The sequence below is a fragment of the Camelus dromedarius genome, chromosome 3, assembly GCF_036321535.1.
Source record: "Camelus dromedarius isolate mCamDro1 chromosome 3, mCamDro1.pat, whole genome shotgun sequence".
Lineage (NCBI taxonomy): Eukaryota > Metazoa > Chordata > Mammalia > Artiodactyla > Camelidae > Camelus > Camelus dromedarius.
This window is the reverse complement of record NC_087438.1, coordinates 28,512,251-28,539,766: the sequence shown is the minus strand read 5'-3', so window position 1 is coordinate 28,539,766 and position 27,516 is coordinate 28,512,251. Positions and strand designations below refer to the sequence as shown.

The 27,516-nt window shown below is 35.6% G+C and overlaps 1 protein-coding gene and 1 non-coding gene across 3 annotated transcripts; one reads left to right on the top strand and one right to left on the bottom strand.

The window, feature by feature from the left end:
• PRKAA1 (protein kinase AMP-activated catalytic subunit alpha 1) lies at window positions 1-26,822 on the top strand. 2 transcript variants are annotated; one of them, XM_011000726.3, is made up of 9 exons: window positions 1-137; window positions 9,719-9,860; window positions 11,537-11,630; window positions 14,909-15,053; window positions 16,408-16,495; window positions 18,416-18,640; window positions 20,467-20,953; window positions 21,066-21,192; window positions 23,901-26,822. In XM_011000726.3, the coding sequence occupies exons 1-9, from the start codon at window positions 11-13 to the stop codon at window positions 24,143-24,145; spliced, it is 1,680 nt and encodes a 559-aa protein (XP_010999028.3). In that variant the 5' UTR covers window positions 1-10; the 3' UTR covers window positions 24,146-26,822. The 2 variants fall into 2 exon arrangements, with proteins under 2 accessions (XP_010999028.3, XP_031300322.1); XM_031444462.2 differs by lacking the exons at window positions 1-137; window positions 11,537-11,630 and having other exon boundaries at window positions 9,733-9,860.
• On the bottom strand, window positions 22,641-22,713 carry TRNAA-UGC (transfer RNA alanine (anticodon UGC)). The gene has a single exon. It is a non-coding gene; the product is annotated as a tRNA-Ala (tRNA).
• Window positions 26,823-27,516: the final 694 nt, after the last annotated feature.

Genomic DNA, 27,516 nt, shown 5'->3' with positions numbered 1-27,516 from the left:
CCGCGGCGCCATGCGCAGACTCAGTTCCTGGAGAAAGATGGCGACAGCCGAGAAGCAGAAACACGACGGGCGGGTGAAGATCGGCCACTACATCCTGGGGGACACGCTGGGGGTCGGGACCTTCGGGAAAGTGAAGGGTGAGGAACTCCGGGGCAAGGCTCGGCCCCCGCCCGGACTCTGGGCGACTTCCGCCTTTCGCACCTCTTCATCCTCCCCCGACCCCGGCGTTCCGCGGCAGCTCCCGTCCTGACTCCGGCGGGAGCGGAGCCCGAGGCCGCCGCGGGGCTGCGGCGCGGCTCCCGAGGCGGGGTGGGGGTGGGGTGGGGACTGGTCGCCATGGGGACGGCGCCGCGGCCGGAGGGGCTCGTCCGTGCGAGGGGCGGGGATGCGGAGGTGCGAACTTTCCCAGGCCCGGCAGTCTGGGGCTGCGCGCCGCGCTCCGGGTGCTGGGTGCGGGCGCGGGGTCTCCGCCGGGAACCCAGGGCAGGCGGCCTCCCGTTCGCCCCGGCTGTGCTCCTTGGCTCAGGGCCAGCCCGTCGCTTCCCTGGCGGTCCTCGGCATTGTCCACATTTCCGTCCTCTTTAGGACTTACCTGCCCTGGCTGATTCTCAAGCGTGAAATGTGTTCCGCCGAAGTAAGGTTGCTTTGGGAATAGTTTACAAAATTTAAAAAAAAAAAAAAAGGCCATCTCGTCAGAAAGTATCATTAATTTTTTCGGAGGAGTTAATGAATATAAACTGATCCTATATATATTTGCGATCCATGCTTTACGGTCTGAATGCAGACTCCGTGCCTTCAGTGTTTCTGAATTAACAGTTTGGCAGTCTCTGTGCCAAACCTGGTTGGTAGTGCAGATTTTGCCTCCAGACAGTATTTATTAATTCATTGATGCAGTTCGTTTGCATTTATTTTCACATGATATTTAGTTTATATTTTAATAAACAGCCTAGTGCACATAATTTGATTTTTTTTTTTTTTAAGAAAAATGTGGAATCGCTTACCCTTGTGTTTCAAGTTAGTAGTCTGGAAATAACAGACTTGCTCTCCAAGCCACCAATTCTGGCACAAAAAGTTTAATGCAAATTTGTGAGGCATAAATATTTTTTCTTCAAAATATTTGACTTTATTATTGGGGATGTAGAGGAAGGAAGTATGGAACTGATAAAAATATTCTGTGCATTGGCTTTGGATAAATAGTAGCCTGTGACTTGCATATAAAATCTCTTGGTTAAATATTTGACTTGAAAGAAAAAAAGTTTGTGAAAGTCTGTACAGTGGATTAACTGAGCCTTGCTCTTCCAGAGCTAAATAAACATTTTCTGATTTCATCTAGGGATGGAAGAGGAGAGCCCTTCCTTCTCTTGCCCTTTCTGAGTCATAGAACTAGAAAGTTGCTGTATAGGCCGCAGAGAAGGAACTGCCTAAACCTTCTTAGGAAAATCAGCAAGGCCAACAACGTAAGAAAGTAAGAAACAAATACCAGAATAGGGTAATAACAGCCATTAGGGTGGGTCTGTATTAGACCAGTAAGATGTTTCTGTGCCTTGAAGTTATTTATTTTTGGCGATGTGTCTCTATTTGTTAGCAATTACAAACTGCTTTCAGTTTACAAGTATTTGTAAGAGGTACTCATTAATGCCCCCAAAACAGTGATGACAGTCTTGATGTCCTCACCCCTCCCAGAGCTCTGCTTGGATTAGGATGCTCATTATTCTCCTAATATAGATCTGAGCAGAGTCAGATCTCGCTTTCTTATCTGCCAGGTGGCTTTTGGCATGGCAGATAGGAAAGAGGACATTTTTCATTTTCCGGATTTGATCTGTGATGTGGCTCTGACATGAATCCCTCCAGTGACTGCTGTTCCTTAACCTTCACTCCTCCACATGTGCCTCTCTTGAAGTACCACACACTGTTAAAGTCAACAGTCTCTCCAAATATAGGAAGGCCAGTATTAGTCAAAGGGTTATGGGTTTCATAGTCATGGTTATATTTGTTCATAAATACATTAGTTGATGATGGTCAAAATCCTCAACCAGTGCATCTTCTAAGTTGTTAAACAGTTGGGTTGCTTCTTGCCCCAAATAAAAGAAAATCCAACTCACCCTAGCCAAGAACATATGTGGTTCTCTGTCCAGAGCAAGGAAGCCCCAGCACAGCACTCCTCAGTCTCACTGACTCATTCAGCCCCTCTGGCCAGGGATGCTGTGTGCTAACTGACTTAGGTTTGTGTTCCTGTAAGCAGGGAGATGGCATTACCCTTGGAGGAATATGGCTCACTCTTGGATGTGTGTGTGTGTTGGGGGAGAGCATCTTCTGAAGTGCTTGGATAGTATGGGGGACAGGGTAGATACCTACTCAGAAATGAGTATTAGAAGAGAAAAAGAGGGACACAGATGCTCAGTGAGCAGGCAAAAATAGCTACTATAGTGGTTGTTGGTAGCTCACAGCCAGGAATTTGACAAGAATTATTATAAATTATATGATTAGCCATGTATTTCAGTGGAGATACTTTGGAATAGAGGTTTTAAAATCAGTCATACACATTGGTAAATTAAACATAGAAAAGGCATCTAGTAGAAGATGTGCTACTGATAAGCAGAAACATTCCCAATACGATATTCCATCTTAGAGGAAACTTATTGGGGGAGGGGTGCAGAGAGGCCTGTAAATTCGTAGGGATTATTTTGTTTCTTGTTACAGGCTTTAAAAAATCCTCTGGTAATTTAATGGTAACATTTTGAGGGGAAACTTTAAACAGACAATTAGGGTTAGTTCGGGATTGTGCTTGAATTATCTTATTATTTCCAAGACAGCTTTTTTCCCCTCCTGGTTTTCAAGGTGTTAGTCTCTACTCCCCTTGTGGGGTCTACGCCCCTTTCCTCTCAGACAGAACAGTTATAAAAGCATGAATGAACAGAGTCATGTTACTATTGCAGTAAATTAAAATGGCAGTTTTTGTTAGTTTTCCAAGAGAAGATGCCTCTTTAGTGGGGTGGGTAGTCTTTGGCAAACGAGTTGTTTATACGTACAATCTATTTATTGAGTTGGTGAGTATTTATATATAAAACTGCAACTTCAGGTAAATAGGTGGCTGTTCTCTTTGGCTGAAGGGTCACAGAGTTATTTTAAAGCTTCTTTAAGTAAAAAAAAAATCTGTATATGAATTAGATATATATATATATATATCAGCATGGGTGAATTTCAAGTTTGTAAGGTTAGGCCACAAAAACCAGAAGAAGTGGAAGAGTATGCACAGTCGTGTTATTTATATAAAATTTAAAACCATGCAAAAACACTCATACATTGCTGGTGGGAGTATAAATTGGTACCACCTCTACAGAATGTGACAGTGTTTATTAAAGTTAACCCAGAAATTCAACTAGGAATTTACCCAGTAGGTGTATGAAATAATGAGTTATTTATTGCCATACTGTTTACAAATACAAAAGATTGGAAGTAATCTTTCTAGTAGGACAGCAGTTAATTTTGGTTATCCATACAGTGGTATACCTTGCAAACATTTAGAAGGAAAAAAAAGCAAGAGATTATATAATATAGGGAACAATTTCCTAGGTATATTTTTAAGAGGAAAAAGGGGATAGTAGAACAAAGTGTATAGTATATCTACCATTTGTGTATAAAAATTCAGGGGCAAATTAAAATATCTAAATGTGACTACTTGGTATGTATGTGTCCGATGTCTCTTTAAAGATACACATGAAACTGTGTTGCATTAGTTGTTCAAGGGAGGGGACCTAGGCAGCAGGGGGACAGTCGCTGTATATCCTTTTGTATTTTTGAATTGTGTAGTCAGGTGTTATGTATTCAAAAGAATATGTAAAATTAAATTTGTAAAAGAAAACATGAAAAACATTGTTACTATGTCATTTATGGATTTATACATGTGGGAAAGACAAACACCACCTTCAAGATGGTGGGAATCCCTAGGGGGAGAGAGGATAAAGGAATCTGGAAGAAGTCATACAGGGCTTCAGTGCATCTGAAACGTTTTATTGCTTAAGTTGCTGTTGGGTGGAACATGCGTATTTAGTTTGCCTTTTGGGATGCTTGAAATGTTTTGTTCCGAAAAGGGGCCTTTCTCAAATTTCCTTCAATAGCTTTTAAAATTCATCCTTCTACAGGATTGTTACTTCTGTGATACTTTTAGCTGTGAGGTTTTTATGTTTTTAATTTTAGAGCAGGAATGAATGGTGAGGTGATTAGAATATCTTTAGTAGGTATTTTTATCTTTGTGGCATCTGTCAGTATTTAAAATTCTTCCTTTCAGAGTATGATCTTGTTTCACCTCTGATTAGAAGAGCATCTGTTACTGTGTGCTTCAGTCAGACAGAGTTCCCTTTAGAAAGCAGTAACAGGTTGTTAGCTAATATTTAGTTGACTCATCTGTTGCTGTTGTTGTGAGGGAGACGTGAATTCTGGTAACCTTTGCTGTGAGTGACTCATGTCTTCCATGGCAGAAATAACCATCTTCCCTTTCAATCAAAAGTAACATCTTAACATTACCGTAAAACAGTGACCGTCTGAAGAGTCCAGTTTTAGGCTTTGGAAAGGGGAGTGATATCTTAGTAATGCATTATTCCTGACCAAGTCCATTTACTGCATTGATTGACCATGGAGCACCAGCTAATTTGTCTGCAACTGAGTTTAGTCAGTGGAGAATCTTTAGCCTAGTTTTGAGAAAAGTTAGGTTTTTGATATTGTGCTAAATAAGGCTTTTTCCCCCCTCCCACTGCACATTGTCAGTGGGGTAGAGTGGATAGGTCAAAGACTGGGAATTCTTCTAATTAGAAGACCAGTCCCACCTTCAACAAGTTATATCATCTCTCAGAGCATCATATTACCTGCATCATAGGTTTATTGTGAGGCTTGGATGTGATAATGTGTGTTTCCTAAGCTATAAGAAGATAACTATTTTCAAAAGTATTATGCTACTGAAATTCTAATATTGAAGTATGTCGGCAGTTGGATTCAAGGCAAATATCTCTGTTCCTATAAGTAGGGAAAACATAACATGTTATCATATTATGGCCTTATTTAGCAAGACTGTTGGGAAGAAAAAGGGAGAAAAATAATAGGAGATACTGTCTACTTTGAGAAAATATTTAGAGTCATCAATGTTGGGACGTTATTTTAAAATCATGGAGGGAAAGACCTGTATCCAGTTAAGACTGGGAAATACCAGGTTAAACATTTAACAGGTTTCTTTACTGTAAGGCTTTTCAGAGCTATTACTGTGTTAATATGTATAATGAGTTTCCAAGAGGGGAACATACATCCTTTCTCAGACTCCTTCATTATGAGGAGACTCTTCCGCGGAGAGTCTCCAGTCTATTGTTTTGTAGAGCCTACTTTAGAAAATCTTTCCTAATAATTCTACTATTTATGTTTTTGTTGTTGTTAAATTATAATCCCTTCCAAGGATTAAACAGTGGTGAGAAGTCAGTTGGAATGCCTACTCAGCAGTTTAACTATAGTGGAGTTGCAGGTATAGAACTTGGGGCCTCATACATGCAAAGCATGCCCTATTCTAATAATTTTAGTTTTATGATTTTTCTAGCCCATAGAAAATTAAAATCCTGAAATTAGATCATTGGAGAGGAGGCTTTAAGAGTTGACTCCTGATAGGCTGTGAAGGATGAGACACAACTTCAAAAAGCAGAAAACCCTAGGAGCTGCAACGTAATAGCCTGGGAGCAAGATGTCCTATCCAGCTGAGTAACTCCCATGGGTGTCACTGTGTGAGGGCACAGGGGAGTATCTGGTGCTCATACAAGGTGAACGTTTGCTTGGTTCCCTGTCATCATGTGTTCTGTTTAAGAATTCTTGGACATGCGTAGTGCAGTTTAGAAAATCTGTTTTCAAAAAATAATTACTTTTGTTAACTTGTTAACTTTAATGGTGAGTATCATATTTTAGAAAAAAAACCCAATCAGTTTCCTAGGGCTGCATGAAGTGGGTGGCTTAAAACAACAGAAATTGTTTTGGAATTCTGGAAGAGAAGTCCGAAATCAAGGGGTTGCTAGGGTCTCGTTCCCTCTGAAGGCTTTAGGGGAGAATCTGTTTCTTACCTCTTCCAACTTCTGGTGTCTCCTGGTGTTCCTTGGCTTGTCATAGCAAAACTGCAGTCTCTGCCTATCGTCACGTGGCTGCCTGTGTGTGTGTGTGTGTGTGTGTGTGTTTGTGTCTGTGTGCGTGCGCCTGTGTTCTCTTCTTATAAGGACACCAGTCATTAGATACAGAGCCCACCCTAAATCTAGGATGATTTCATCTTGAGATCCTTAACTCATTAAACCTGCAAAGACCCTGTTTCCAAATAAGATCACATTCTGAGGTTCTAGTGGACATGAATGGGGGGGGGCACTATTCAACCCACTATATTTGTCATTATATTTTATATGCTTTTAGTTTTATGCACTTCATTTCTCCCTTATGATGCAGTCGTCCCTCAGTATCTGTGGGGGATTAGTTCCAGGAGCCCCTGAGGATACCAAAATCCACAGTTGCTCATGTCCTTTATATTAAGTGACATAATATAGTTAGTTGGCCCCCCATATCCTCAGGTTCTGCATCCAGAGATAAGGAGGCTGAATATTTATTTACTGAAAAAAATCCTGTAAGTGGACCCGCATGGTTTAAACCCATGTTGTTCAAGGATCTGTTGTACTTTTTGAGTAACTTTTCAATTGGTTTGATAGAATGAATAAAATGTCTTCTTGGTATCTTGTCTTAAAACATTGAAATTGATAGGAGGCAGGTTTTTGGTCGAGCGGATTTATTTTCTCATGCAAGATAAAGTGACAGTAGCAGTGCCTGGCACATAGTAGGTGCTCCAGGTACTCAATAACTATTTCTTATATTAATGAATGAATTTTTATAATAACTCTTATTCTAAATGGAGGATTCAGTCTATTCTTTTCAACACCGTAAGACTGTAAATTAAGGGTTCCTCTGATATGTTCAACTTCTGTTTATGTTTTACTAAAAGAATATTTATATTTGTATTATTATACCATGTAATAGTCTTTTGATGATTATCTCTTTAAAAGTATCACATTTCACTTACCATTTTTGGAAAAGGCACAAGTTTTTGAGACAGACCTGGGTTTATATCTTGGCTTTGTCTGTCACTAGCTGCGTAAATTTGGGCCAGTATTTCATCTTCCTGTGCCTCAGTTACTTGTTGCTAATAATACCGGTCTTCCAGGGTTGGTGCTTGGGTACAGAGTGTTATGTTATGATTAACTAGTGAGTTGTATAACTTAATTGTGTTACATATTATAAATCAACCAGATTTATAATTTTAAAATAGTAATCATTTAAAAAATCTGATTTAAACTTAAATCAGATGAACCTGTTTTTACCTCTGCTCTTCTATGACCGAGTAAGTGTTTTTACAGTTTTTGGGTAGTAGGTGAAAACACTGTATAGGACTTGGCGCTATGTGTATGTATGTCTAGCAATATTATGTTGAAAATTAACCAAAGTCAGGAAATGGGTTGAACTTTGGAAGCTAGAAATATCTGGTGTTGACAGGGTGGGGGAGGATGGAGCAGGTTAGTGGGATTGAAGTTTATGGGGATGGAAGCTAGATGTATAGAAATTACAGCTGTTATTTATTTATTTATTTAGTACTGATGTGCCTGGACAAGGGCATGCTACTGACTCTAAGTGGATAAAGGGCACAAATCAAAGAGCTGAGATAAAACTGGCTATATAGGATTAAACTAGAAAACACAGGACTGATTAGATAGGAATAGGGGACAGATTTGGGAGCAATGGAAAATAAATAACCCTAAATAGTAATAGCCACCATTTATTTATCCAGCACTTCCCGTGCCGGGCACAATGGAAATTGCTTTACAAACCCTACTTCGTGTCACCCTTACGGAATATTTTGTATTCTTATTTTAAATAGAAGGATGAAGTAATTTAACTTGCCCACGTCAAACATTTAGTAAGTACCTTTATGCGGGAACAAAGCCCAGGTCTGTGTGACTGCGAAGTCTCTGCTTTGTACACAGATTTCCTTCTCATGTGGAGGTGGAATTGGGTGCTCAGCCCTAATCCAGGAAGAGGTGAATCTGCTAATATCTATTATTTTTTTCTTCCATTTGGAAATTTTTTTAATTGAAAAGATATAAATAAGTAAGTAAAATTTGAAAACAGATCAATGTAGAATAACTATTTTAGCACATTATCATTTTTATGTAAATATTTTTGTGTAGCTGGAAAATGTAGAATGCATATACAATTTTTGTTTGCTATTTTCATGTTTATGAGAACATTTCCCATAGTCTTCCTCTCAGACTCTTATGTTGGAATGACAATGTATTAAACTGTTCTCTGAAATTGGTCATTTAGGTTAACTGCAGTATTTTTCTTACATTAGACACTATAATAAACATTTTTATGCACATCGTTCATCTACTTAATTCTAAGTTAAATTATGAGTAGGGGAACTACACATTTTTTAAAAAATGAAATATTACCCTTAGTACTATTGCAGGACATGAATTGCCTTTTTATTGCCCTAAGATGTTCTGTTGGTATACCCAGCCATGGAAAAGGAATTAGTATCCTAATTTTCCATTAAAAACCAAACTGATCATGTACCCTGCCTGTTTACTTAAGTTGTAATGTGTATGTGTGTGTATGTGTGAGAATTTGAATGATCTCTTTACAGTTGCTGTCACGATACCTTCCTTCCCCCATCACTGTCTTGATTTTTATTTGAATATTTATATAATTACACTTTTGTGATTTCTTCCACCTTTTCAAAACTGGAAAAGTTATGCCTCTGTACTTCTAACTAATTTATAATTTGATGAAATACTCAAGTATTAGAGGAAAGTCAAGCTATACCATGATTGGTAATTGATTTCATTCTGTCTGTTCTGCCTTTTTAATTTTTTGGTGGGAGGGCTTCTATTATTTATAGGTGGAATGATACTCTACTCCTTACTATTCATGAGTTGAATTTTACTTGATTCTCTGCGCCTTGTCTATCACCTTCCCTCCTATTCTGCTAATTTCTTCCAAATTTTTTGGTATGTGTTCCATAAAATTCTCTGTCACATTTCTGCTGCAACTTACTGCTTTCTAAGTGGTTTCAGTTCTGTTCTAAAATTTGCCTTGCTCTCTCTTATTTCATAACTGCTGTATTTTATCACTATAAAATAGTCATTCTCATGAACCAAAATATAAAAGATTCAAGGGAATATGGATAGAAGTGTGTCTAGCATGAGGGAGTTTTTTGGAATGATGTGATGGAATTATTCTGTATCTGATTATAATGGTGGTTACACCAACTTCTGCATATGTTAAAATCCATAGAATTGCCCACCAAAAGAAAAAAGTTCAATTTGTAAATGTGATAGATTAAAAAATGAAGAGTAAATTAAGATCATTTAAAAGTACAAAAAGGTAGAGAGCCAAAAAGGAAGTCTCTTTCTTTCTCTCTTCCTTAGCCTTCCAGCTTTCCTTTCTGGAGGAAACCACTCTTAACTAGTTTCTTATGTATTCTCCCATTTAGTCACTCTTAAACATCCAGACATTCAGGGGTAAATCAGGAAGAACTGAAAGGAACTTAGAATTTCTCAAGTGTTTTCAGAGAACGCTAAGACTACTACTCTTAGAATAGTTCTAAGTGTTATTAATCAAACCTGGCACTAATTTATTAAAATTATTTCTCCTTCAGTTGGCAAACATGAATTGACTGGGCATAAAGTTGCTGTGAAGATACTCAATCGACAGAAGATTCGAAGCCTTGATGTAGTAGGAAAAATCCGCAGAGAGATTCAGAACCTCAAGCTTTTCAGGCATCCTCATATAATTAAACTGTAAGATCCAATTATATTTAATATAGTCATATCATTTATTCATCATTTTTGTTCACGTGCTTAATCTAACAAGTGAGACAGATGAGTGACATTTCTTAGTCAGCTCCTGAGGGTTTTAAAATTTCTTCCTGTTCTTGTATTTCTCTAACCCCATTCATGGTCGCTTAAGCCTGTATTCATGTTTTGCCCTTGTGCTTATCAGCTGTCATTCTTTCGCATTCTCTCTTACCTTCTGTATTGATGCCCTTCCAATAGGTAACTTTCAGTGCCCCTGTTGCTGTAGAACCAACAATGATTTGGTGGTAACAACTCTTGACCTCCCAGTTTCCACATGATGTCAGTTAGCCTCACTAGAGACAACGCAATAGAAAGGGATCCCTTCTACACTGCTTATATCTGATAAAACAAATCACAAATAATAGAATTTCAGAAATCCAACCTTTCAAAAGGCCGTAATAGTACTGTTGTTTCACAGTTGCCAATTGTAGGGTCTACAGATAACTTATTTACTGCTCAGCTTTATTATGCAGGCATAAATTTAAACCAGTTAGGTTTCTGTACTGAACTGGCTGATTCAAAATTTGTTTCAACTCTCACCTCTTCTCATTTGTTGAGGTGCCATGGTTTTAAATACCATCTTTATGCTGATGACCCTTAAATATACATCTCCTGCTTTTGAAACCTCTTCATGGAACTCCAGACTCATATGCCCACTGTCTATTTCACATCTCCATTTGGATGTGTACGAGGCGTGTGAAACTTGACATGGCCAGAACTGAACTCTTTATTAACCTCCCACGCCTCATCTTCCAGTCTTCACCTTCTCAGTTAACATCCAGTTCCTCACGGCGAACTGTCCTTAACTTTCCTATTTCTCTCACTCCCTACCCTCCATTCCATCTCTTCCTTTAAAAATGTATCTAGGATCTGAGTGTTTCTCAGTTCCTTCATTGTCATCAGCCCAGCGTGAGCCCCCTTCATCTCTCTCATGGACTGCTGCATTAGCCCCCTGCTCCCACCGCATTGCCCACGGTCAGTTCTTCACACTGCTGCTGTAAATCAAAGTCACCCTTTTAATCAGCCAGATCGCATGACTACTTTGCGTAAAACCTTCAATAGCTTTCTTTCTCCTATAGAGTAAAAGCCAAAACCTCATCATGGCTTTGTCAGGTTCTATGTCCTCTGATCTCGTTACCTTTTTGACTCCATGTCCTGTTTCTCTCTCCCTGCTCACTCTGCTTTAGCCTTCTTACCATTGCTCAGACAGGCCAGGCAGGCTTCCACCTGGGGGGCCTTCGCACTTGCTGTTCCCTCTGCCTGGTTGACCTTTTTCCTAGAAAATGGCATAGTTTGCTCCCTTATTTCCATCAGGCTCTGCTTAAGTGCTACTTAATCAGAGAGGCCTTCCTTGAACACCCTGTATTAAAGATTCCCAATAGTTTGCTTTGTTTCTCTTCATAGCATGTTCCACCACCTGAGATACTGCTTTTTTATTTAGTGTCTGTTTCCTGGCTCCTGGAACATGAACTCTTTGAGAGCAAAGAATCTGTTTCATTCCCTGTAATTTTCCCAGCTCCTAGCACAGTGCCTGGTATATTTTAGGCGCTTGGTAAATATTTATTGAATGAATGAATATACATGTTTTAATACTGGTAGATAATGTTTTCTCTTACCAGGTACCAGGTCATCAGTACACCATCTGATATTTTCATGGTGATGGAATATGTCTCAGGAGGAGAGCTATTTGATTATATCTGTAAAAATGGAAGGGTAAGCAGTTCTGATTTAATCCTGTGTATATTTGTAATTCCCCTTATCACTTACTAGTATCAGAATATCAGAAGGCAGTTTTGTTAAGAGGTCTATTTAACAACCAGTTCCCTTAGTCATATATTTGCCTAGAAATACAGACTACTTAGAGCAAGGAAGGATCCTAAAGATTATCTCCTTAGCCTACTTACACAGATAAGGAAACTGAGACTCATAGTTGATATATTTGCTCAAGGTCACATGATTTACTAGTGACAGAATTGGACTGAGACCCCAGAACTCATGATCTTCAGACTTAACTTCTGGAGCATACAGATACTTTTAATATATATCTGAAAGTATATATTTAATCCTTAAGAAATATATTCTTAAATACTTAAAGATCTAGGCCTTGCTAGTCAACCCTAGCCACATTTAAATTGCATTCATTTTTCGGTTTCAGAAATCTGATGTACCTGGAATGGTAAGAACAGGCACCATGAAGGAGGTAGGAATTAGACTTAAAGAATTTAGAGTTGGAAGGAACTTCAGAAGACATTTTGAATAGTATCTTAAGTTACAGATACAAAAACTGAACACTGCCCCTCGCCCGTCCTTTTCTGAACACCCAGAGTACATGGTATGCACACCTCTTTCTGGAAGAGCTGTGTTGAGCACTGAGAAGCCAGTTTTTTTCCCTCCCAATCTATAGTTCTTTATATCATACATTCATTTGTCCTGTATAGCATATCTGTTTCCTTTCATCAAAATCAAAATCATTAACCAAGTTACTTTTGATTTTACCATTTCTTCGTGTGGTTCATCTCAGTGTCAGGTATTCCTTGTGTTTTCACTCCCCACATCCTCCCCACCCTCTTCCCTGCCCCAGTGTTCTGTCTAAAAAAATGAGAGCAGGCACAGGTTGAATTGGTATCTTGCTTTTGTATCTTTTTCCTTCTGTTTTTCATGTCTTGATCATTTTACTTTACATGATGGGAGTTTTCTTCAGTTTTGCCTGTTGCATATTAAAATTGCAGCTTTCATTTTCCATTCAAAGGTCTTTTTTCTTGCTTTCTGAAATTGTCTTTAAAATAGCTTATTATTTTGTTCCATGGAGATAACAAACTTATCTGAGGATGACAGTTCGTTTTTTAAAAAAAGTTTTCTTCTGTTTCCTTCATTGCTTCTGTACCTTCCGTGCTCCCTGCTCCCTGTTTTTTCTGTTCATTTTATTGGTCTCTGTCTTTTGTGCATGGCTCTTGCTCAGCTGTCTGGTGATTCTGGGTTGTCCACTCATTTGAGAGATACTAAATGCCAAGCTCACATGGATGGAACTTACGGATTGGTGGGCCTTCCCATAGGTCGCATAGGCAGGGACCTGTCCGTTTTATTAGGGAACACCAAATATCAGTAATTACAGGTATTTTTCCTTGGATCAGATAGTTGCTCCAGAAGAAACCTGCAGTTTCCTTGAGGGTATTAGCTTAGGTGCCAGCACTCTGGGAACTAAATGGGGGAAAGGCCCACAAACCTCACTGGTTAGTATGTTGACTTTCACTTAATCCCCACATTTTCCTTCTGGTGCCTCGTTCCTACTTTGGTGTCCTTGAGAACAGAGCTGGTTCAGCCTTACTAAAGAGTAAATCATGGGTCTTACTCCCCAATAAGGGTGAGCTTAAAACTTCCTTTTCAACCACTTGTCCTGTTTTCAGCCCACTTCTCACTTCTACCTTCAGAAGTTCCCAGCACTTCCCATATCTAAGCCCTTCCAGGAGTCTGTGTGGACGAGTTTTACTGCTGGTTTCCACCCCTACAGGCTTAGGTTTCAGCTTTCTGTGGTTTGCCAAGTCTCATCAACGTTCATCTACTCTCCAGCTTAGTGACTCCTTGATTTCTGTTCTCTCTTCTCTTGCTCTTTTGTCTTTACATGCTGTCATTTTAGTGATACTTAAAGGAGTGGGGACAAAAGATTCCATCTGCCATGTTTAAAGGAAAATATGCTTTGACTTTTCTAATCTTTCTTTGTAGACTTCCCCTTTTTGATCCTTTGTACTGTACTTATTATTAATATAATTTTCATTTTTTGTAGCCTGTCTAGTTACTTTACCTCTTGTATTTTGTATAATCAAATGTTTTTCACTTTCACATTTAGAACACATTCTTTTTTTCATTTACTATGTTTAATATAAAGTTGTATTAAAAAATGAACCTACATTTCTTCTAGAAATAAAGGTGTTAGATTGCTAATGTATTATTTTTTCTAGAGGGAGGGTATCTCTTGGTATTTTGATAGTTTTAGTTTTGCTTTCAAAAGAAATGACTGGTTTATCTTCCAGATTATCCATGCCATTTAAGGTTGGAGAGTCTGATTTTAGAACCCTAATTTGTGACCTCTGTTAGAGAACTGCAAGTTTAGAGTCCTTTGCCTAGAGGAGTAATAGCTCCTTTATTAAATATGACTTCTTGGGAGCAGGTATATCCAAATAATGGTTTTTACTTATGGAAAAAATATAAAATAAAGTATGGATAAATGGAAAGAGAAACTTTTAAAGAATATTTTAAAAATACAATTACAGCATAAGATAAAATCTTTTCAGTAAGCAAAGATAAATGCTGTTATATTTTATAAAGTGAACGAATTAAGGCTTTTCTTTCATTAAATTAAAACGTCTTTTATTTCAGGATATATGATAACATGGTTGCTTGCTAATTCATTAACAATGCTTAAATGTTGCTTCCTCATATAGTCCAAAACCGTATTCCCCGCTTCAGCATAACTCTCTGTACCCTTATCCTGCTTTATTTTTCTTCAAAACACTAGCACTACTTATATTTATTTGTTTATTATATATTTTCTTTAGATTAGGGCCTTTGTTTTATTCATTGCTAGATCATGAGTGTCTAAAACAGTGCATGGCACATCAAAGGTGTTCAATAAATATTTGTTTAAGGAATCAAGGATTAAACATTTCCAGTTTATAGGAGAAAACATGTCTAGTTTCAAGTAGAAATTGAAATTATTTGAAATAGCACATGAGAGTTAGATGAAAGCAAGCTGTTAGAGTATAGTCAAGAGAGTGATGATATTAGGAAGCTGAGTTACTGGTTTGAGCTGTAAGGTCCTCCTAGCATTTCCATTTTGCATTGCCTATATCTTCTCCCCAGTTCAAAAGTATCTCGTGAGTGAGGTTCGTTTGGAAGGTTTCATGCATTTTCACAGTTATATAGGTTGGAGAATTATAGGTAGAATCATTTCTTTTGAAAGACACACTTTTCAGATGCCTCTCTACTTTTCTTAGCTGGATGAAAAAGAAAGTCGACGTCTGTTCCAACAAATCCTTTCTGGTGTGGATTACTGTCACAGGCACATGGTGGTGCACAGAGATTTGAAACCTGAAAATGTCCTGCTTGATGCACACATGAATGCAAAGATAGCTGATTTTGGTAAGGAGATTTTCATAGTTTCATATATTCTTTATGTTTAATAAACATCAGTAGCATTCTTCAGATAACTTTTACTTTTATATAATAGACTGAGTATCCTAAAGTGGTATATCTTCACCATTTGTCTGAACATACAAGAAGGAATAAAAATAAAGAATACTCTTTTCTTAGCTTTATGTCTTTAAAATTGAATTTTATGACATTAGGTAAACAATTTAAATTGGCAGCATTAGAGACATCATTTGAAAAGAGACTATTATTTATGAAGGAGAAGTTAGCAACCTATTTCCAGTGTGTTCTTTTGATCGAGTATGGAGCAAGAGGAGAGAGACTGAGAGAGACTGGGATGGAGTTATTCATACTTTGAAAGCCAGAAGGTAAATTATATGAACAAAATTATTTTAAAAAATAAAATATTTTAAATGATAGAAAAGCATAACTTCAGCTCGAGGAAAATTTAATGAATTTATTTCCTATATAAATTGCTATTGACATTATTAAACCTAAGAGAAAAGTGAATCTCTAAAACTCTCTTTGCTTAGTTTCAGTTAAAATCAGAGGAGATATTTTCGAATTATATTTTCCTTAGTTTTGTATATGTATATATGTTTTTTAACCTATAGAGTTTCACTAAATAATGCCAAATAACTCTGAGCTACTGGGTTTTTTTGTTGTTGTTAACTGACTAAATTATTTGACTTCCTTATTCTTTAATTGTCATTATTTTTATACATTGCAGTTTTGAGGAGGCAGAGGTTCTTTTTGGAGTAAAATTATGAAGGAACTTTGATATTCAAAATTATTGTTTTTTTTTTTAAAGAATCAGAACAAGGGTTAATAGAAACTTTCCATTTTAATTCTGCTACTCCTCTGTCCTCCATTTTTTTCCCTAGTATTCTATGTTAATAAAACTTAACAAGCCAAGTTTATTCTAGTAAGCAAAATAACAAGTAGCTTAATATGTACTCATTGTGGGGGAGGGTATAGCCCAGTGGTAAAGCACATACTTAGCATGCACAAGATCCTGGGTTCAATCCTCAGTATCTCCATCAAATAAGTAATCCTAATTACTTCTTCCCTCAAAAAAAAAAAAAAAAAAATATATATATATATATATATATGTACGTATTCATTACACTCCAACAATGCACTAAATTTAAAAGTTGAAACAGATTACAACTGTTTTCCAGAAATAAAAGATTTTTGAACAGTGAAGACTATAGGACTCTGTTGAAGCAAAGAACAAAATGATGGTTTATCATGTTAACACAAACTCAGTTTTATTTTTTAATGGAGTTTTGTTTGTATTTTTGTCCTTGGGAAATCTTGAGTAGTGGATTTTGTGCATTTTCAGGTCTTTCAAACATGATGTCAGATGGTGAATTTTTAAGAACAAGTTGTGGCTCACCCAACTATGCGGCACCGGAAGTAATTTCAGGAAGGTAGTATTTGACCTTTCCCTCACCAGTATATTTGTAATTGTCTTTTTCTCCTACATTTTGTTAGTCTATAGTATCATATTCAATTCTAATGAAAGGAAAGAAATTTAAGGCTTATTCTTTTCTTATCCAGAAAGTATTCTGTTTTAAGAATAAAACATAAGTGAATAAGGATTAAGGACTCCATTTATAGGGGAGAATGTTGGTTTGCAAGTCAACATTATATTTGTTAGATGAGAGTACTTTCATTTTTTTCCCCAGTGAAAGAAACTGAAGGTTTAAAACTAGTGAGTCTTAAAGATAAGCAAGACATTAAAAACTTGAATAATACAGAATTATCTAGTAGTTAGAAATGGTTTACTATTAGATGAAAAATTAAAATGTAATGTGTAGCTTTAATTTTTTTTAGTTTTTAAAAATTTATTATTGTATTATTTTAAAATTATTATTATATTATTATTTTTGTCAGGGGGGAGGTAATTAGGTTTTATTGTTTATTTAATTTTGGAGGGGGTACTGGGGATTGAACCCAGGACCTTGAGCATGCTAAGCATATGCTCTACCACTTGAGCTATACCCTCCCCCCTTTAATTTTTCCAATAGATGGAATTTTGTAGTAGCTTTAGCTTTTATGATAGGGGGTCTTGGGGAACTGGACTGAAGTACTGATAAAATCTTCAGATATCATTTATTTTGAATTTTCATTCTCTGAATCTTCTAGAGACTGAAATATTATAATAATTTTAATCTCTCTATTTACTAACCACCAGCATTGAGAACATGAGGATCTTTGGACAGGGCAGCTTTTTTAATAGTTTAGATGACAGGAAAATTTAATTTTTTTCAAGAGTAATTGTTCTTCACCATACCACTGAAATTGAAAACAGAGAGGCTAAAGTTTGTTTACTAGTTTTTTATAATTAACTTTTAATAACTTTTCATTCAAACCATGTTTCTTTGTTTGAATGCTTTACATCCTGATTAATTCATAATGCAGAAATATAGTAGTATTTTTTTTACTGTTTTCATAAGCTTGCTTGCCTAGACTGCTCAGAGAAATTATATTTGTGTTAAGACATGGCTATGAGTAAGGCAGAAATATCTAATTTTAGATTTATCAAGGTTCATCTTTTTTTTTATATTAACATAATGTTTAAATTATTTCATATGAGTTGTCTAAATTATTTTGGTAAGAAAACAATTCAGGACCTGGATGCTGGGGGCAATGTTAATTAAATAAATAAAAAGAAATGTAATTATGCATATATGCCATGGACCATTACTGGAGTCTAATTTTCCCAGTTTGGATAAAGTCTTTCTGTGAGGTCTAAAATATGGAAACTTTACTTTCAAAACAGTATTTATTGATCAGTTCAACAGTTCATTTGACCAATTGAAAGAAATCCTTTCCCTGAAGCCAGGCTTTGACTTAGTTATCTAACTAGTCTGCAGTTAGTTAAGTCAGTAGTCTACAGTGTATTGCAAATAAGAGTTTAAAATCTTCTGTGAATCAGTTAGCTGGACTTCCTTCTACCGCCTCTAATCCTTTTGACTTTGGTATGAGGTCTTGGGTTACTGGGGGGAGTGGCTTTAGAGTCATCAGTAAGGAACATTCTCTGTTGATGAAAGATCATTTAATCTCTCTGTAAGGAAAAAAACAGTGGTTTTAAATTCAGTAATGATATGTTTGTTCAAAGTTTGGCCCTATTGGTTGGATATCATGATGACCCTTATAAGATAGTGAGAAGAAGATTTTAGCTATAATCTGTACCTTAAAAAAATTCTTAATTTTTGCTTTTAAAGATAATGATAGAATTAGTACAGAATCTTTATGTATAGTATGCAGTGGTGACTTATAGAAACCATTGGTTGACTCTTGAGTTGCTAACAATTGTGTAATGCTGTTGCTGTTTCCTGTTACAGACTGTATGCTGGCCCAGAGGTAGATATATGGAGTAGTGGCGTTATTCTCTATGCTTTATTGTGTGGAACCCTTCCATTTGATGATGATCATGTGCCAACTCTTTTTAAGAAGATATGTGATGGGATCTTTTATACCCCTCAGTATTTAAATCCTTCTGTGATTAGCCTTTTGAAACATATGCTGCAGGTGGATCCCATGAAGAGAGCCACAATCAAAGATATCAGGTACATAAAGCAACTTGGTGATCAGATCTGATAGTATGAGTGATATAAATTAAGTGAAAGAAAAAGTTGCAGGACAGTACGTACAATGTAATCCTGTTTTTATGTTAAGGATAGTATATAGACTCATTTGTTTATTTTATTATGATATTTAAAAATACACACCAAGCTGGCCGCCTCAGGGGAGTAAGATTGGTAGGTGGGAGGGCTTTAACGTTTTACTTAGGCTTCTTTATTGGTTCTGAAATTCTAACAATGAACATTTCATAACTTTTTAAATTAAAAAAAAAGCTAATGAAAAATAAAAAGGACCCTGGTGGGGTACTAGATTTGGTAGTGATTCTTTAAGATTTTAAATAGTATGCTTCATGTTTGACTTTTACATATTCTCATGGGGATTAATACTTTGAGGAGTAAATTTGTGTATTGTTATTTGAGTTCTGATCTCATGAATTACTGTATTTTTTTCCTTTTTATTTTAAAGAATGAGAAAATTTTAATGCAATCAATGACACTTTTTGGGGGGCAGTAATACACATTGAATTTCATATGAAATTGCTGTTTTGTAGGTTAAAAAAAATTCAGTGTTGCCAGTTTCATATGATTCAACCTAATAGTTTAAATAAGGCAAAAGTGATGATGACAAAATCCCTTCTCAAATTTGGGGGAGCCATTTCTGATGAAGATTTTTAAAAATCACTGCAAACTTTGTTTCTTCTGCCATCATTTCCACTTCTTTTTTCCTTATGGAAATTTGTCTTGGTTTTCTAATGGCTAGAAAGCATATTTCTCTGAGATGGAGGGAGAAGAGACAAAGAAATCAGATGTATGTCTGAGAGTAGTAAAGAAGAAAGCATTAGGGTAATGAGGAAGAAGGAAAGATCATAAGTAGAACTTAAAGCTTGATTCCTTCTCATTTACTCCATGCTGTAGACTCGCTAAGAAAGAGACCATGAATGGCAGGGCATGATTTTACCACTAGAGGAGAGGGATGAATCATTCTCTAAAATTTGTATTTTAAAATATCTCAGTGAGAGATGCTTTTTCTTGTGTTTTATGTATTTTTTCCAATTTAAATGAAATATGTGGCAATTGAAAAAGACTTAGAAAACACCAAAACATTAGAAAAGAGAATTACAATTCCATCACCCAGAAGAATATTATTGTTCTTTTGGGTGTTTTCCTTACTTGATGTTTTTAGCTTCAGCTTATTTTTTAATGTAGTTCAGGTCAAAAATATCCTTTTATGTATGACTTTTTCTGTAAGCTTTTACTATTAAACTTTTATATATGAAGTTAAGAAATCCTCAGTTCCTTCATTTAACATAAGGGGATATTATTTTCATAGAGTTGTTTGAAAATGAGGTGAGATAATGTTTTTGATGGGTTTAGCTTAAAATCTGCCACATAGTAAGCACTCAGTAATAGCCATTTTTGTTGTTGCATTATTTTTTCACTTAACATTATATCCAAAGAGTATTATAATGAAACCACAGACTTATGTTCTCTTTCCTAGCTGGAAGTAAGATGGCCTTTGCCATTTGTTTCTCATTGCCATTTGTTCCAAAGCTTTGAATAAAAGTGTAGACACTTCCTTTTCCGGTTGCTACAGCAGGGTTTTCTCCCTCATACAATCAGAAGAAGGCTGTAGCATTTCTAGACAGTATATACAATGAAATGTGACCCAGAAGAGGAAAATCTCAGTTTAAAAAAATGGTAATACAGTATAAGTCTAAATATAAATGAATTCATACCCTAAATTCCCCAAACTGTTACTTTCAGTCTCACCTCCACTCAAAATCCTTCTGACCTCTGCCGTTTTCTCTCAGGGAACATGAATGGTTTAAACAGGACCTTCCAAAATATCTCTTTCCTGAGGATCCATCATATAGTTCAACCATGATTGATGATGAAGCCTTAAAAGAAGTGTGTGAAAAATTTGAATGCTCAGAAGAGGAGGTTCTCAGCTGCCTTTATAACAGAAATCACCAGGACCCTTTGGCAGTCGCTTACCACCTCATAATAGATAACAGAAGAATAATGAATGAGGCCAAAGATTTTTACTTGGCAACAAGCCCGCCTGATTCTTTTCTGGATGATCACCATTTGACTCGGCCCCACCCTGAAAGAGTACCATTCCTGGTTGCTGAAACACCAAGGGCACGCCATACACTTGATGAATTAAATCCACAGAAATCCAAACACCAAGGTGTAAGGAAAGCAAAATGGCATTTGGGAATTAGAAGTCAAAGTCGACCGAATGATATCATGGCAGAAGTTTGTAGAGCAATTAAACAGCTGGATTATGAATGGAAGGTAAGAAAGAAAGGGCATTCTGATTATTAGCATACATGACAAACCTGTAGTTTATAAAATGTTTTTAAAAAGAATTGCTTTTGACTTTGTTTTTGTTCATACCATATGCTAGGTTGTAAACCCGTATTATTTGCGTGTTCGAAGGAAGAATCCCGTGACAAGTACATACTCCAAAATGAGCCTACAGTTATACCAAGTGGATAGTAGAACATACTTACTGGATTTCCGTAGTATTGACGGTATGTAGATCACACAAACAATATAGATGACACATTAGACCTTGTTACCCAATTTGGCGTTTTAGTAAATCTTTGTTTCTTTTGAAGCTTCTAGAATAGTTCTAGTAATTCAATAGCAAAAGAACATAAAATGTGAGGTTTTGTGCCTTTGTGTTATCAACATCTGTGAATATTGTTAATAGTGTTTTGTCCTTTGGAGATTATCTTGTTTTAAAATCCTTAAAGCCTGATCAGTCTGATCCTAAAGCGATAGTTTCTGCTACATTTTTGTTGTTCAGTATAGTTCATTTTGGTAAGATGAAATGTTTTATTTAGAAATAAATGTTGACTTTTCTGTTAGTTTTTATTACTAAACTTAAAAAATCTGATATCTAGTAAAATTCATTTAAGAATTAGAGAACAAGGGGGAGGGTATAGCTCAAGTGGTAGAGCACATGCTCAGTATGCATGAGGTCCTGGGTTCAATCCCTAGTACCTCCTTTAAGAATGAATAAATAAGTAACCTAATTACCGTCCCTCATCAAGAATTAAAGAATAGTTATTAGCTTTTAGAGTTGAATACAAAGCACTATAAATAGATTTGATTTATAGGACAAAGAATTATTTGCTGAGTAAGGTTTCTTGCAAGGGCTGGGAGAGAAATGTTTTGTACAGTTAGGAACTTACGGTTCTTCTGGTTATTTTTCCCCTCTGAAGCAGCCTTTTCCTTCCTTCTGATACTAATTTTGTGAGAGTTACATGATTCCAATTTCATTTACCTTTCAATAAAGTGTTCTTAAGTAATAGATCATTTTTATGTGGAATGCACTGTGTAAAGACTCCTGGGACTAGAGCATTTTATGTCCCAGATGACCATCATAGTTAGCTAAAATGACATTGTTAACCTTAAACCTAAACTGCTATACATTTCTATTTCCCTGCAGTCATAAATAGTCATAGACAACCTGATGATCAGATCACTGAAATATTTAAAAATTTTAAAGTTAGATATTTTAATTGGTTGTCAAAATATTAATCCTTCTACACTATAAGGCTTTAAACTATCTTCTTGAGTTTTATTAAAGAAACATTATATTGTTTTACTGTTTTAGTAGTTTGAAAATGAAAATCTATACTTAGAGTATGTATCTCTGATTACCATTATGTGTAGTTTGCCAGAATATCTCCTTCTCAACTATTCAGATTGGTTAAGTTGAGGTAATTAATTAATTGCAGAAAGCAGAAGTTTTTTTTGTTGTTGTTGTTACTTTTATGTTAAATGGGAAATATATCTTATATGCCAAGGTATATATGAATAGACTAGCAGACTTCTAGCAAATGGTGCAAGATCATACCATGGTTTAAAATTTACGTTAATTCAGATTTCCCACACATATACATTTTTTAAAAAAATTTTTTTTGGGGGAGGTAATTAGGTATTTATTTAGTTAGTTAGTTAGTTATTTAAATGGAGGTACTGGGGATTGAACCCAGGACCTCGTGCATGCAAAGCATGTGCTCTACCACTGAGCTATACCCTCCCCCCCCCACATATACACTCTTAAACCTAATTTAACTTGTCTATTAAAAAGACTGATGGAACACTTGACTCATAGTTCAAGTAAATATGTATTCTTTTTCTCTACCCCAGCATTATAAAAGGGTACAGCTGTGTGTGTGTGTGTGTGTGTGTGTGTGTGTGTGTGTGTGTGTGTATGTATATATCTATAAATGCTGTCTCACAAATAGAGCCTTTAATTAAGTATAAGTTTATGACAATTCATCATTGGCCAAATCAATTAAACTAATATATGTTGCCACTTTCGTTCATCTAAGATTGTATGGAATTATTAAGATGAATTTACCTATGAATTTTTTGTGTTCTTTATAAACTCAAAAGATCATACCTACATAGTATCAGAAAGACACAGGTTTGAGCTCTGATGTGGTGGACAAACTCATTTGTCTGCTTATCTTTATGTCCAGATGATATTTTTCTACTAACACATCCTCATGCAGTCTGAGATATGGGACAGGTTTTAGCTTTTTCACTATATTTGGACTAAATTTGTAACCTTAGGTTATTAGTACCTGAATTTACCGACTGAATGACCATTTTCCGTTTTTGTATTGTTTTGCCAAATTTAGTTTTTCTTTGATTTTTGTTCACTGGAATTGTTTTTTTATAAGACCCTAAATCAAATATGAAGAGAAGGTGGCAGAATGAAAAGCACTGAGATGAAAGTTAGGAGACTTGGGTTCTGGATTTACCAGTCTGTTCATTACCTATGGCAAGTCACTTAACTTTTGGGGGTTTATGTTTTCTTATCAATAAAATGAGAATTTGGATGAGATGATTTCTAAGATTCCTTCCAAATTTTAAGTTCACTTATGATTTTAATATAGAAAGATTGACTATGATTGTTGGGGAATATTTATCAAGCCTTATTATTAGTTTATTGGGCTCTTAATCTTGATTGCAAGACTGATGAGTAGCTACATATGCACCCAGTCTTACATATGTAAAATTACATCAGGGGAATACATTGCTGTGTGTAAAAAAGGCAAGTGGCTTAATCCAGACTCATTGTCTCTATTTTGTAGGGTATTTGAAATAAACATGCTCTTGATAGCTGGCAGTGATCTCACTTAAAGAAGCAAATTAAATACCTTTAAAATTTTGGGGAGGGTGTCATGGATTGTAATAAGTTGAAATATTTTTTACCCAGATGAAATTACTGAAGCCAAATCAGGGACTGCTACGCCACAGAGATCGGGCTCAGTTAGCAACTATCGAGCTTGCCAAAGGAATGACTCAGATGCTGAGGCTCAAGGAAAATCCTCAGAAGCTTCTCTTACCTCATCTGTCACCTCACTTGACTCTTCTCCTGTTGACTTAACTCCAAGACCTGGAAGTCACACAATAGAATTTTTTGAGATGTGTGCGAATCTAATTAAAATTCTTGCACAGTAAACCTAAAACTTTTCTTATTTCTTTGATAGCAATAAGCATGCATAATAAGTCATAGCCAAATGCTTCCATTTATAATCAAGTTATACATAATTATAACCGAAGATTGGCCTTTTGGAATGCAGTTTGCACAGGGATTGGAACATGATTAATAGTTAAAAGCATAATGTGCAAAAGTGAATTAAGATAATTTTGTTGTTCATTGTTCAGTAGGTATATAGCATAATATAATATACACAATGAATTATAGGGCTCTCAGGCTCACTTGATTTTTGGCTGTTTTATATTTAGTGTATACAGGGCTTTGTTGAATATTAATTTACCACAAAGGCCTTCATGTGTTATTACATATTGATGTGTTATATATTTGCTTCATACATTTATTCAGTAAATATTTGCCTAGAATCCCCAGAGACCTTTATAGGTGATTTTGTTTTCTGGGCTCCTTCTTGAATAGCAAACATCTTCAACAGTAGGGACAGTCTGAATAATTTTTCCATATCCCCTCCTTAATATTCTGTAGTATATGGCAAGTCACATTAAAGATATTGGACATGGTTAAATTTTTTTCTTTAGTTTGGTAAGTCCAAAAACACAGAACTTACATATTCAGATACTCTAGGCACTAAGTTTAATTTTACAATTTGTCCCACTATATTCTATACATAAATTACTCTTTGTCACAAGAGCTGAGTTGGATATACTGTAAATAATCTTGTTTTTGCCAATATCACAAATTCCTCTGCTCATCATGTCAGTCAGTGTTGAATGTATGCAAAAATTTCTAGTCATTCAATCATGTATCTTTTAAATTGATTCAGTGCATAAAACATCTTTTACAAACTGTTTAAATGCTCTGATACGGCTTTATCTCCAAATTTATTATGGACATTTTTAAAAGAACAATTAAAAGGCTGTAAGGTGATCACATCTGTATCTACCACTTAGATTCAACACTCATTAACATTTTGCCATATTTGCTTTATCTCTGTCTGTATCTGTATGTAGGTACAGTTTCACATATATATATGTGTGTGTTTATATGCTTTTTTCCCCTGAACCATTTGAACATTGCAGATACACTCATCACCTCTCAACACTTTAAACATCTTCTAAAAAATAATGATGTTCTCCTAAAAAAATCATAATACCATTACAAAATTAATATTTCCCTAATGCTATCTAATCATGCATATTTAGATTTCCCCCCATTGTCCTCCAAATTTATTTAAAACCAGGATCCAGTTAAAGTTTACACATTACATTTAGTTATGTCTCCTTAGTCAGATATTACATTATTATTATTTTGATAAAATATGGAACAAATCAGTTCTTCTAAATGGTGACATTTATTTTGGATTTTAATTACTTTTTAAAAGGCAGCATTATGGGAACTTCCTAAAGACGCTTAATCTTCCTAAGAGCTCTGATTTGTGTTTTGTTTTTCTTGCTCTTAGTATAATGCATTGCATAGTAGGTGTAAGAGAAGATTTAGAGTCACCTCAGATAAAATTTGTATCATGGGAATGCTGATAAAAAATAAAATACTGTATCACTCATAATTGCCTTATACTATTTTAACTTCAAGAAATTTTTTTTGGTATTAATTACTTTTCCATTGCAACAGAACCATCTTTGTTTTCTATTTTAAGACTCTTTGTATTATAGGATTGTTTTTGGCAAATACAGTGAGCACCTATGTAAACAGACGATAAATAATGTACTCAAATGTCATGACAGCTTGCATAGTTACTGTCGTTGAAGATTTGGCTCCAGCACCCTTAGAAACATGCACTGAATTCAAAAGAAAAATCTTGCTTCCTTTGTCCAGGGTTTGTTCTATTCAACTTAGAATCTGAAAGCTGAATACAATTATAGGAGTTCTATTTAAATATAAGTTCCAATTGTATTTATAACTTGTATTGGCTCTCTGTTTTGGGGATGTTGACTTCGTGTAGGCTCTCTAAATGCAGCATTATGTTCCTAATGTTAAGAACAGAAGACTGTATTTTTAAAGCTACAGATTTGTATATAGAACTAAGACATTGTTATAATGTCTTCATAACCTGCTATGGGACGTGAGAAACAAAAAGAGGAACCAGTTAAATAGGATCTTCTAAAAATTGTTAATTTTGTAAACTTTGCTTCTTTTTTAAGTTATTGTGATTCCTTTTAGTTACTGAGTTTTATTTTGAAGATATTTAAATATTGCACTTGTACAAATAGTATAAATGCACAGTCTATTGCAGTAAATTCTTTTTTAAGGTGGGATATTTGAAATGACAACTTTTGGATGAGTATGTCAAGGTTGCATCAGAATTTTCACAAATTTATTGTTAGCAAATTCTTACTAATTGAAAATGTAAGGGAGTCAATGCAAATGATTTTTAATCTTTTTTTATTATGTTTTCAGCAATTTATATTTTTTTGTGATTTTATGCAACCATATTTTTACTTTGTCTTGACAACTGAAAGATGTATAAGGTTTCTGCCAGAAATGTACTGTATACATAGTTTTAAATATAACAGATTTTACTGATATGTAAAAGTTTTGCCATTTAGATAAATGACTTCTCGCTGAGAGGAACTTTTCTACCAGGTTGGGGAATATGGGAGCTTAATATATCATAGCTAATTTAAAATAATTTCACTGAAATAAACTCCATTGCTTTTACTTTGATTATATTTTCTCTTGGGATGGTTTTGTAGTTTTTCAGAGTTTTAAGTGATTTTATATAAAGTCCAGCCCTCTCACCCAACCCCTCCACCCTTTTTGACCTTGCAGAAATACCATTCACAGTAAGTTAATGATTGGTGGACTGTGGGTGGATGTAGAACTCCATGCACCTTTAAGATGAAAGGGGAAAAAAATGTGTTTAAATCTTTCCCTCTTGACTCCTTCCATCGCTCCCATCTACAATAGAAATCGTATTTTCATTGTGAGTTCTCTTGACCAGATGAGTGAAAGTCCACATACAACGTAACCGTAAGTTGGTAGTAGAGTAGAAATCAGTCTTTGTGGTACAATATTTCTTAGACATGTTCATGTATGTTTTGACCAGAGTATATTAAACAATACAATTTCAAATACTTTGATTTGGAAAATGGATAATAAAGAAAAACATCATTTTTCATAGGTTTATAATGTGCTTAACTGTTTTAACTTCTGGGAAAACTAAATTGAAAAAAAAAAAAAAAAGGCCGACTATCTGTGCACCTTTTAAACAATGTGCCTAAATGTAAAATATAGTGCTTGACCAAATTTTAGCTCTTGAATATTGTGACTTTTGTCTCATCTAAATTAGTGAGTTTTTGTTTCCTCTAAAATTTAACCACCTGAATAAAATATTAAGTTGTATTCAACAAAAGTTAAA

Excerpts from the sequence above, each read along its gene's own strand:
- PRKAA1 (XM_011000726.3), top strand. The coding sequence starts at position 11 with ATGCGCAGACTCAGTTCCTGGAGAAAGATGGCGACAGCCGAGAAGCAG. Across the intron at positions 11,631-14,908 it reads ATATCTGTAAAAATGGAAGG|CTGGATGAAAAAGAAAGTCG; the intron begins GTAAGCAGTTCT and ends TACTTTTCTTAG. Across the intron at positions 21,193-23,900 it reads GGATTTCCGTAGTATTGACG|ATGAAATTACTGAAGCCAAA; the intron begins GTATGTAGATCA and ends TTTTTTACCCAG.